The following is a 12,696-nucleotide window of genomic DNA, read 5'->3' on the forward strand; positions in this document are numbered from 1 at the left end:
TGGAGTCTGATGCCCTCTTCTGGCCTACAGGTATACATGCAGGCAGAGCACTGTATACATAATAATAAATAAATAAATCTTTAAAAAAAATAATTTCCATCAAAGTTGAAAAACAAGTGGACTATCCTAGAACCTGTCCTTAACTCAGTGGCACTGGTAAAAATGGATGAAAAAAAAAAATGAAAGGAATTGGTGTTGTCTTACATTTTCCTCATCCACAGAGCAGAAGTCATTAGAGCCCTGACCTAGTGTCATGGCTGTGGCATATGCTAATCTATGTGTGCCTGTGCCACAGCAGTCAAATATGTTTTGAATATGACTTATTCTCAGTAGATGGGTTCAGAGAGGGTCAGCAAGTGGCATTGTGTATACCAACCCGGCTTTGACTTGTGGTGACTGGGGTTCAGTGGAAAGAAGGATTGCAGATTCAATATGAGGCCAGCAGGAAGAGCACTGTGATGGATTAGCTATGTCTTTCATGAGTTTGGGGAAAATAGGGCATTTATCCCGCGAATATGTCCTGGTATACAGTTGAAAGGCAGTTGTGAAGTTTCTCCGGTTGCAGAAGGACATTTGCAGCCATTCTTCAGTCCCCTTGCCTTTACTACACACTGGAAATAAATATGGTTATTATGTAATACCCATACTCAAATGATCCATTATTTACTCATTTCTTTTTCTCTCAAAGCAGAGTCAATATGAACCTATGATTAGAATACTGTTTTCCAGCCAGTTGTTCCTGTCCCCTTTTAAAGTTAATTGAGACGATGTCCCATCAGATTTGAATATGGCAGTTCAGAGATGGCCGATGTCCCATCAGATTTGAATATGGCAGTTCAGAGATGGCCCGATGTTGAAGCACACAAACATGTCACACTGTTTAAATGACAGCGTGCTGTTAAGGGCGTTAGAGGGAGTAAAGAGCAGTTACTAGCTATGAGTATTTTCTGGTCCATCTCAGATCGCTTGGGTTTTTTTTTTTTTTTTTTTTTTTTTTCCCCTGCATTCTTTATAGACACTGAGTTAGGGACTTTCAGCAGACTAGCAGAGTTCAGTGTTTCAGGCAGGAAACGCATCTTTCCAGTTTCCACATGAAGGAGGTGGGGTGGGATCTGGAATGGTGAAAAGTCCCTTCTGACCCATCACATCGTTACCCACAAAGCTTCCGGTTCTAAAAGCGTAGGACACTTGCACAGTGCTCCACGGTGAGATGGGCCGGGGTCAGGCACCTAGCCTGTTCTAGTCTCAGCTGTGACCATTTACTCAGTCTGTGACCATATCGGGTGACTTCACCTTTTTATATTTAGCTAATTTTTTTTATGTGACACGGCTTAATAACCTGCTATATCTACCCAAATATCTTTGGGACACTTTGAGAACCTGTCAACATTATAACATTGTGAGATAGTATGGCCCTGTGTACTCCACCTACTACTGGTTTCTTTCCCCAGGGACTGTGGATAGAGTTACCATATCTTTGCCTAATTTTAACTCCTCCCCGCCCCCAGAGGTTATTGATTCTGCTAGGATGCCATTTGATGCTATTTTTATTTAGGAGAAAGAAAAGTAGGGAACTATCTGTTGTGTTTTGCGCTGGAGTGTAAGCAATTCCAACAAAAGGTCTTCACTACCCCTCTTTTGCTTTTCAGCTTGGAATCCCATCCACTGCCAGCACACCGAATGCCACAACGCAATTAACAAGCCGGCTGTAAAGGTACTGCTTCCTTCCCAAGCTTGGCCCGCTGCTGTGTCCTCAGTGGTTCAGTTAGTAAGCTGCTCAAAGACCTGTAAAGCAGAGCTCTGACGTCCATGTCAAGCACTTCCGTATTCAACGTGGGCAGTCTTTGGACAAGAGTAACAGTGGTGTCTGTGACTTTGGGCTGTGAATTCACAGCCAAGGGCTCTATGGCATTGAGCTAATTATCAGAAGAATACTGATGAACACATACCTTGCCTTTAACTGGCTTCTATCTGAGCCAGTGCATCCAGAACTCCTCCCCCTTTCACTTATGTTATCACTTTAAAGGGGCAGCTATGTGACTGTGCAAATTCAAACTGTAAGACAAGCATAGACACAATTGTCAAGTCTTAGCTCAAATCATGGATGAGGGTTAGTTGACTGAGAAGTGTTTGGGTAACTGCACACAGCAGGTCACAATAGAGGTAAGGAAACTAGTTCATGGAGCCAAGTAGCTGGAGAGGCCAATGGGAGGTTAGCATAAAGCTAGAGACAGAGCCAGGAGCCCTAACTCTCAGCTTCATTCTTTCCTATGCATGTTGTTCAATCTTACTGAAACTGTGACACTTGGAAGTTCGATATTCAGAGGTATAATCACATGTTTTAGCAAACAAAATTGCTTGTAGAGTATTTGTTGGATGCAGGACACATGGGTGACTTGGCCAGGGTTAGGATTTGCATGGGTCAATGGGCTGCTGTAAAGAATGGGTGTTGGCTGAAGTTAGGAGTACTTCCAAGTGCTTTTGAGAAACTGGTATTATCGGAGTTCCCGTCTCTTCTCTAGGCAAACTGTGTTGGTGCCTAAATAACAGAAAACAGCCCCGCCCTGTAGGAACAAAGAACCGGTAAAATAAGATTCGGTAACTAAAAGGACTAGCGGTGTGTATGTGAAGGGTGAGGATGGTAGCATTGGCATCTACAAGCACCATGTAGCAGAGACGCTCCTTGTGTCGTTATATTGGCTGCTTGCCTTTGATGACAGAAAACCAGATGACTCCGGAGAGAGCAGATGAGAGTGAGCTGCTGATGGAAGCGCAGGCTTTGCACTGCACAATCTCTTACGTAACCCCCATTCTGAACTTCAGAAGATGTGGGTTCAAAGTCTTTTCTTTGGTGTGAGGGTGTTGGAGTGAACACGTGGTAGGTCACCTGCAGTTCACAGAGTTGGTGGCTCTCCACGGCAGTGGGACGGACATGGGCCCCTCTTGCTTTTGTTCTTCCTTCTGCTTGCCTGGACAGGTTTTTTCAGTTGTTTTTTTTCTTGGCCTTTCTGCCAGCATGCGTTCTCAGGAGGCCTCTGACATCCTGGTTAGTAATGCATTCTGGCCATCTAATCACAGAAAGGAGAAATTAGATTTTCTCCTCTTCTAGGCAGACAGCCCAGCCCACTCATCTGGGTTGACCTTACTTTTATGCCAAAAGCCAGTCCTGGAGGCCAGGCACAACTAGCCTGCCTTTGGTATCTTTTTGTGTATTGAGATCAAATTCACATAGAAACTGATTAATGGTAAACCAACTATTTGAAAGTAAATGGTTGGCATTTAGTACATTCAAATATTTGCAGCCACCATGTGGATTTGCTCAGAAGACATGTTTTCATTGCACACTTTCTCCTGGACCAATCTTCTTTTGTTTGTTTATTTATTTTTTTTTTAATCTCAAGTTTTTCACTTTCTAGAAAACTAACGTTCTGGGCAATGATTCCCACGTGTGGGGCCATGTTTTGCACTATAGCAGGCCTGGTTCCGCGGGGCTTATTCTTCATAGCATGGCTGTTCCTAAGGGCCCACACCACCACCACCATCACCACCACCATCACCACCACCACCACCACCTCCATCACCACCACCACCACCACCACCACCATCACCACCACCACCACCACCACCACCTCCATCACCACCATCACCACCTCCATCACCACCACCACCATCACCACCATCACCACCTCCATCACCACCACCACCACCATCACCACCTCCATCACCACCACCATCACCACCACCATCACCACCTCCATCACCACCACCACCATCACCACCATCACCACCTCCATCACCACCTCCATCACCAGCACCATCACCACCATCACCACCACCATCACCACCACCACCACCACCACCATCACCACCTCCATCACCACCACCACCACCACCATCACCACCACCACCACCATCACCACCACCATCACCACCACCATCACCACCATCACCACCATCACCATCACCACCTCCATCACCAGCACCATCACCACCATCACCACCACCATCACCACCACCACCACCACCACCATCACCACCACCACCACCACCACCATCACCACCACCATCACCACCACCACCACCACCACCATCACCACCATCACCACCATCACCATCACCACCTCCATCACCACCACCATCACCACCACCATCACCACCTCCATCACCACCACCACCACCACCACCACCACCACCACCACCATCACCACCATCACCACCACCACCACCACCATCACCACCACCACCACCATCACCACCATCACCATCACCACCATCACCACCATTACCACCACCCCCCCCACACACACACACAGATACAGGGTCTGCAACACCCGCTGCATCCAGCATCCTGCTAGTTGGGAAAGAAAGCTGAGAGATTTTATAGTATGACACAGCTTCAGTTTATATAAATACAGGTTCACATTCCAAGTGAAAAACAACCAGTAGAGCCTGCAAAAGTGTCATCATGGAATGACAGTAAGTCAGTGACATGCATTATTTGACTTTTTAAATCTGTTTTCCTGAGCCTTTACATTGGGCATAGATTATAAACAATCTTTTTGTTTTTTAATACAGGGTCTCATTATATGGCCTTACTAGCTTAGGGCTCACTATATAGACCAGGCTGGCCTCAAACTCCAAGATAGCCACCTGCCTCTGCTTTTTGAGTGCTGAGACTAAAGGCATTGTGCTTGGCCTACAAACAATATTTTTTAAAAAATGCAACAGCCAGACACAAACATGCTCAGTAGACCAGAACTGACCAGACATATTAATGAAGTAACCTAACAGGTTAATGGCTCTTTATAGTTCTAATGTCCCAGGAATTCTTCGTTTTGAGTGGAATGGAAAACTTACCTTAATCTGGCAGACATTTGGGTGACTTGTTGGAAAAGAGTGTGAAGTGAAAGTGCCCATGGCATGTACATGGGGTGATGGAGATGCCCAGGGGAAACAGATGAACGCTCAGCAAAGCCTACTGTCACCGACCCTGTGGTCTGAGACTAATGATTTGCCCAAGGGAACAGCACATTTTAAATAACAACCAACCGTTGCCATAGGGATAGGAGTGAAAACATGTCAGAACTTAGAGTCTTACATCACATTCCATTTTGAGTTATTCCTGGTTCCACTTAAAGTTCAATTTATGAAGTTGGCTGAAGCCCAGAGAATTATGTAAGATAGGGTCAGCAAACCGCACACCACTGCTAATGTGGCCACTGTCTGTTACTGTGAATAAATTTTTATTGGAATGCAGCTTTGCTCATCTACTTATGGAGTGGTTGCTTTTATGCAATACCTGAAGACTTGAGTGGCTGTGACAGAGACTATATGTCACAAAATCTAAAATACTTACTCACTGATCATTTGTGGGAAAACTGCCAACCTCACAGACAAAACAGTAGTTATTCACTGTGTTTAAGGAATCATGGAACTTGTGTATGAAATATTTCACACATTGTAAAATAGTTCACACTGTATAGACTTTGTTGGCTTAATTATTTAAGTCTAGCAATTCTGGTCACAGAAATGTCTCAAGATTTTAGCTTTAAATTATAGGTGGGATGGTAAAAATAGGTCATCCCCCCCCCCCGCCTGCCCCCCTTCAAATTGGTGGAAACCGCTAAAAACAGCTAAATCCTAGGCATATGATTCTTGAACACGGGCACAGAATGCAGGATGGCTTTTTGGAAATACTATAAATGTTAACGGATGGAAAGTTTAAGCACAGTTAGTCACCTAGCAGTTGACTTGATGCAAAACACCCAGACACCCCGACACCAGACTATAACATAAACACTTCCCACTAGGCATAAACAGGAGGAAAGTGAAAATGGAACACTGACTGCCCGAGTCGGCACCGAGACTCCAGGGTGAGGCCAGGCACCCCTCGGTGCTAGATTTCACGTGAATGTCTCCACACTGCCAGCATTTTGATGTCAGTTAATGATTTTGAATCCTTGATGGATTTTCCATTTGTTAAGGAGAGATTCTCTCTTTGTCACCTTTATAACACAGTTGAGCAGTGTGACAACTGGAGGATCTTTCAGCTTTGTGGTAGGAGGGAGGAGTTTCTTGACAATGTTTGTTCCTTGCATTGCAAATAGCCAGAGAAGGGAACTCTGGCAGCCCAGCATGGGCTCCTGTGGGAGAGCAGGCAGTTATACAGGAATGGGTTTTACTAAAACAGTTTATTCCACGGCTAAAACTCTGTCATCATTGACATTTGCGGCTCATCGTTTAGGGACGTGCTATATGTAGGAGCAGGGGAGGTGACTTTGTCTTGTCATTTGTTTCAGATGTGTATAGACCCGTCCTTGTCGGTAGCTCTGGGTGATAAGCCACCTCCACTATATCTCTGTGAAGAGTGCAGTGAGAGGATTGCAGGGTAGGTATATGTCCTCGAACAGCAACCACACAGCAAGAAAAGCTGTTTGCATACAGGTTGGTTACTTGGCTTTCCCACTAGACTTTGCTGTGTTATTTGGGCGACTTTGGCTTTGAAAAGTTGCCACCTCTGTCTTTAGAGGACACAAGAAGGGTAACTCCAGGCAGCAGCAGAGCGGCTCTGATTTGGAAGTAGCCCCTCTAAGAAGGCTGCAGAGATAGCTCCATGCTGTATGTAGAAAGCCGTAGTTTCCAAGCACTGCAGCCACGGCGTTGTCTCTGGTCCAGCGGGCTTTGCCCTTGTTAGTTCTGTTGCCACACAAGCTTTGTGTACAGTGCCCCGCATTTTGGTCGGTATCACTAACATCTGGAAAGCATCATCTGAAAGCAACGGAACATGAGGAAATGCCTGTAATTTACAGTTTGGCCAGAATGCATTAGATGCCTTAAAAGTGTATTATGATAGTGCTCTTAGTTGCAGTTCCTGTGAAAAGCTTTGATCAGGTAGGGCATAATCACAGACCTGCACGCAAAAGGGGAACATTCCAGGGATGCTCAGAAACCAATTTCATTTTTTTTCCTAGGGACCACAGCGAGTGGTTGATTGATGTGCTGCTGCCACAAGGTAAGGCTTTCTCCGGAAAGGATGAAAAATGAGTAATCATGACTAATGACATGGTTGATTTATCTCCTTTTGTACTATTTTATGAAGACAGCAACCAAGCTTTATATTTTAGGAATATTCACTGACCTGAGGCGTTCTATCAATGTCTTGCTTATAATATGCCTAAACACTTAATAACCAGGGAAGGAACTTTCAATTCTGCCAAAAATTAAGGTTAGCTATTACAATTAGCGTTATGTACGACTAAAGCCTGCTGCATCATGTCCTGAGGAATTTTCTGTGTGTAGAACAGATGCTGCCATGTTTGCTGTGACAAGTCAAAAAGGGAACAATGGTCCTCTTCCTGCTGCCATTACTGGTGCAGTATTTTGGGGTGAGAGGATGTCCTTTGCTCGCTCTGAGAGCTTGTCTCTCAATCAGTAAGATGGGGATGAAGTGTATCTACTATTTCCTAATGAAAAGATGAAATTCGTGGTGCTCTTTGAAGGCTGTTAGAGCCTGGAAGCCATACGCCAGAAGTTGGTAGGGTGCACATGGAGAAGTGGGTATTCCAGCCTGCTTATCAGGGCTTCATCGAAAAGCAAAAGTGCTCAGAAAAGCTGAGAACGGACATGGGAGGGGAAGGTGGAGACATACTGGCTTCCCCCCCGCAAGGACACAGCAAGGACTGTGACTACAGACACAGGCAGTAAAGGGACAAGCAGAAGAGGCCACGGGAAGCCGGGTACTAACAAGGGCCATGAGGCTTTCTTTTCATTTAAATTATATTGCTTCCTTGAAACCCAACTTCTAATATTAGGCTATCTCAACTTTAAGAGAGAAATCAATATAATAATGAGTGTCGCCTGTATCACAGAGCAATGCTCCATTTCAACCTCCATTTCCTTCTAAGGGACATTGAGAAAATTTACTTTATCCGTAAGAAGATTTGGGCTTGTAGTATGGACCGAGGCCCTTTTAAATCAGGCCACTTTCTAGGGAGCCTCTGATGCTCTGATATTAGACAGTCACATTCAGAAATATATGTTACTTTTGTTGTTGTTGTTTTGTTTCTTGAGACAAGGTCTCATCTGTGTTGCTCAGGCTGGCGTGGAACCCTGGGTTTTTCTGTCTCTTCCTCCTTGGTACTGAGAACACAAGGATACCCCATGTGGCCAGCTTATTTTCCTTTTGTTTTGTTTTCATTTGTTTGTTTCCCTAACAGACAGGATCTCCCTATATTGCCTAGACAAGACTTACTCTCGCAGCCCAAGCAGCCTCTGGCCTCCTGAGTAGCTAACTGGCTCCTCAGTAGCATGGTCAATGTTTGATTTCTAAGATACTAGCACATGTTGAGTTATCAGGTGTGATTCTGAATTCTGGCCACCATTTTTAGTTGATGTCTGTCTGTGGAATCACTGATAATAGCGTTCAGTTATTTACCTAGAGGTGTGGCATTACCATCAGATTATGTAATGTGTACAGTAGGCTATTAAGGAGTTATATAAAGTGAGTTTTAAACACTGAATTATACATTTTACTGATTTCGGTACCCATTAATTCCTAATTTATAGGCAGGGCCTGGAAAACACCTTCTTTTAATCGTTTGAGTTAGTGTAACATAGCCCATTCTATAAATAAAGTGTCAGTCCATTTCGTGGAGCCTTACTATTTTAAGGGAAGTGGTGATAGATTCTCGGAAAAATTATTTTCAACTGCTCTCAGGATATCAGTTTCCACAGAAACACTTGGCATGCCAGCTGCAAAGAATTCTTACACATTCATTAAAGGAAGTCTCACTAGGCAGTAGCAGATTGACCGCTTTGCTCCAAAGGGTCTGCGGATGTCTGACAAGAAATTTTTCATAAGTAGCCACAGGCTGCTTTATACTCGGTTAAGACTGATAGCTCAAGTCAGAGGAGACCAAGATAAGAGTTTCCTATAGTCTTGACCTTTCAGAGCATTTCAGGGTGATGCTCTAAGCACCGCCCATCACTCTTTCCATCACGGAAGGAGCAGCAAAAGGGGAGCCCAGAGTCCTTAGCTGCTCTCACAGCTTTATCACAGAGCACTTCTATGATCTTGAATAAGTCTTCTGAGTATCACTGTCTACTCAACAATGAGATCAAAGTTGTATGGCTTAACTTGACCAATGTCCTTAATGTATTTAAGAAGGTTAAATTAGATGTGAATGTACAGGACATAGTTACAGCATGCAATAAAGACTTAACACCATTAGAAGATTAAAGAGGAGGTATTTTATGCTTCTGGGGGAGAATAGAAGCCAAAAAATGCAGATGACAATTTATGAGTCAAATTGAAAGCTTTTTGATGAAGTTCATTGGTTTACACCACTAAGACTGGTTTTTTTGTTTGTTTGTTTTTGTTTTAATTACCCTTCATGGTTGCCCTTATTTAAAATGGGCTCTTGTGCTTTGTTGATATTTTGTGTACCTTCCCCTTACAGCTGAAATATCTGCTATATGTCAGAAGAAGGTAAGAGCTGACCATCTGTGTGATGGGGCATGACTTCCTGTGTTTGTGTGTAAATTCACCTGTTGACATCTGCCTCATTTCTGCATCATAGTTTCCCACTGTGCCCATGTCAGTGTATTTGGGAAGGAGGAGAGGGAGTGCTGTACGCATGTGAGATTGTGATGTCCACATGGTTTCCACATCCATGTCTGCTTTTGCTCACCGTCATATGTTCAGTGTCTTTGTTCAGTATTCTGAAACGGAAGTGTTTGTGCAGCTCTGGGGGAAAAGGCTAATCACGAAGAGGTGCAGACAATGATGCAAATCATGTGATTTAACTTTAGGAAAGAATGCTTCTGATGTGCTAAATGCATCATTAACTCAAGACCCAATGCATATAGTTTACTATATGTTAAAATATGCCAAGATACATTATATGTAGGCCATATTCATTTAGGTGTGAGTAGAATGGTATGTTTAGTTAAATATTCCTCTGCTAAAACTTCCTTGGCCATTCCTTTTCATTTTCCTTCTGTTTTTTTAGTAGTTGAAAAATTAAGAGGCAGCACTATGGTATTATGACAAAAGCTTTGCCCTGTTGGTTGAGAAGCCTGGATTCTGGCCCACTCTATTTTCTGTTTGGAGGTTGATCATGAGTGTATATCTTTGAAGGCTGTCTTGGCTCTTTACATAAAATGATCGATTTATATATTTATATGTATGTATATATTCACACATATGTACATATCTATGTATATAAACAAACCTATTTATATATAACAAACCTTCCTGAGATGCAGTTGTTACCAGCAATAATCAATTATTTAATTGCCATTTTTTGAATTGGCTATTTGGCTCATGCACTCCTCTGGGCTTTTTAATGCTCCCGCATAAGGTTGTTGTTGGTGTGTGATAGGGGGAGTCACAGGGTGTAGAATGAGAAGAGCGATGACTAGCTGATGACGGATGGTCTGATCGCCACGTTATTATATGTGGGACCTTAGCTGGCTTGCCTGAATGCTTGAGATGACAGAGGCAGCTGGGCCTCCCTCTTCCTATGAGAAGTCTCACCCTCTGGGAGGCTAGGCTGGGCTTGTGTAGAGGCAGTGGTGTTCTGAAGATCCAGAATGGAGGTTGCAAGTCCCTTTGTGGCAGAAGCTCAGAAGTCACACATCATCAGTTCTGCTGCATGACACTGGGTAAAGAAACCTGAAGTTCAGCACGGCATGTAGGAATCTGTGCAACAGATTAAAGCAGTGTCTTAATTGGGGTTATTATTGCTCTGATGAAACACTATGACCAAAACTCAAGTTGTGGAAGAAAGGGGTTATTTAGCTTATTCCTCCAGCTAGCTGTTTGTCACTGAAGAAAGCCAGGTCAGGAACTCAAACAGGCAGGAACTGACGCACAGGTCATGGAGATATGCTGCTTACTGGCTTGCTCCTCACGGCCCACTCAGTCTGCTTTCCTTAGGAACCCAGAACCACCATCCCAGGGATGGCACCACTCACAGTGACCTGAGCCTTCCCCCATCGATCACTAATTAAGAAATGTCCTATAACCTGATCTTATGGAGGCATTTTTCTCAGTTGAGGCTCCCCTCTTTCAAATGACCTAATTGTGTCATGTTGACATAAAACTATATAGGACAATTGACCCCTTGTCAACTTGAGACACAAATATATCACTCTTAAGCCACAATCTTCCTTTCTTATTCATCACTAGGATCACAAATTAACACCAACATCACAACATAAAACATTTTACAAACGTTAAAAGCCCCCACAGTCTTTACAAATTCAAACACTTTAAAATTCAGCCTCTTAAAAACAAAATCCAAAGTCTCTTTTAAAGCCAAAACTTTCTTTTAAAATTTAGTCTTTCAGCTGTGAGCTTAAGTAAAATAAAAAATACGTTAAATTCTTTACTTCAAGAGGGAAGAACCAGGACACAGCACAATCAGATAAAAAACAAAACTCATCTCCCAACAGTGTAAATAACACAATGTTCAATATCCAGATTGACTTATGATCCTCTGAGCTCCTCCAAAGGGCTTGGCTCACTTCTGCAGCTCTTTTCTCTGTAGCACATGCAACTGGTCCTCTAAGGCTGGACAGGCTCCACCCCATGGCTGCTGCTCTTATTGGTGGTTGTCCCATGGTTCTGGCATCTCCAAAATGCTGGGGTCTTCTGCAACTGAGCTGCACTGTCCCCAGTAGCCTCTGCTAGGCTCTCTTCCTGGCGCCAAGCCTCCCCTTCTCTGCATGACCCCTTCAATCCTGGGTCTTCAGCTGCCACTGAGGCTACACCTTTCCTAATGGCTCTCTTGGCCTCTCACAGTGCCAACCTTCAGCTGCTCTCCAGGACCCCTTCATGCCTTCCAAACCAGTAATTCCTGGGTGACTATTACACTGCTAAGTCTGGCTACCAGTACGAAGTATAATCTTTGCTGCTTCTGGAACAAAGCTTCTGTGTGCTTGACTCTCAGGAAACTCTTCTCCTCCTTTTCTTCCTTCCTTCCTTTCTTTCCTCTTCCTCCTCCTCCTGCTCCTTCCTCTACTTCGGTTTTCTGAGATAAGGTTTCTCGGTGTAATAGTCCGGGCTGCCTTGGACTCACTTTGAGACCAGGTTGGCCTCGAACTTACAGAGATACACCTGCTTCTGCCTACCTCAGCACAGGGATTAAAGGAGTGTGCCACCATGCCTGGCTGCTGTTTTCTTCTGAATCATCACTTTTTCTCAGCTCCAGCCAAGCAGGCTCCAGTGTCCCAGTAAACTAAGGTTTCATTTTAATATGTCCGATATTTTGTTAATCCCAACTGATTCTTCAGCCCCAGCTAACGAGAACCACAGAATCTTAATTCAAAATAACAAATGGCTCGGATAGAATCTTTAAAACTCCCTCCAAAACTTCATAAGACAGGCCTCTATGGTCTATCCTGCCCTCAACAGCGTTATCTTCCAAGCTCCTCTGAGCAGCTCACTAAGAATTGAACACTCAATGACATTTCTTCTACAAAGTTCTAAAGTCCTTCTACAGTCCTCTCCCAAACAATGTGGTCAGGTCTGTAATAGAAATATACCACGATCCTGATACCAAGTTGTCTTAAGTTGGGGAGGAAAGGGCTTATTTGGCTCACACTTCTGTTAATTGTTACACTGTTCATCATTGAAAGGAGTCAGGGCAGAAACTCCACAGGGCAGGAATCTAGAGATAAGAGCTAATGCAG

General features: G+C 43.9%; 1 protein-coding gene across 1 annotated transcript in view; it reads left to right on the plus strand.

Annotated features, from left to right (window-relative positions):
• Unc79 (unc-79 homolog, NALCN channel complex subunit) overlaps window positions 1-12,696 on the plus strand; it is a 200,749-nt gene that overhangs the window by 52,385 nt on the left and 135,668 nt on the right. The window contains exons 8-11 of the mRNA XM_051150825.1: window positions 1,650-1,714; window positions 6,300-6,388; window positions 6,972-7,012; window positions 9,459-9,487. Coding sequence (XP_051006782.1) covers window positions 1,650-1,714; window positions 6,300-6,388; window positions 6,972-7,012; window positions 9,459-9,487 — 224 coding nt within the window. The remainder of the gene's footprint in view (window positions 1-1,649; window positions 1,715-6,299; window positions 6,389-6,971; window positions 7,013-9,458; window positions 9,488-12,696) is intronic.

Source organism: Acomys russatus, chromosome 1 (genome assembly GCF_903995435.1).
Source record: "Acomys russatus chromosome 1, mAcoRus1.1, whole genome shotgun sequence".
In the NCBI taxonomy this organism is placed as follows: Eukaryota; Metazoa; Chordata; class Mammalia; order Rodentia; family Muridae; genus Acomys; species Acomys russatus.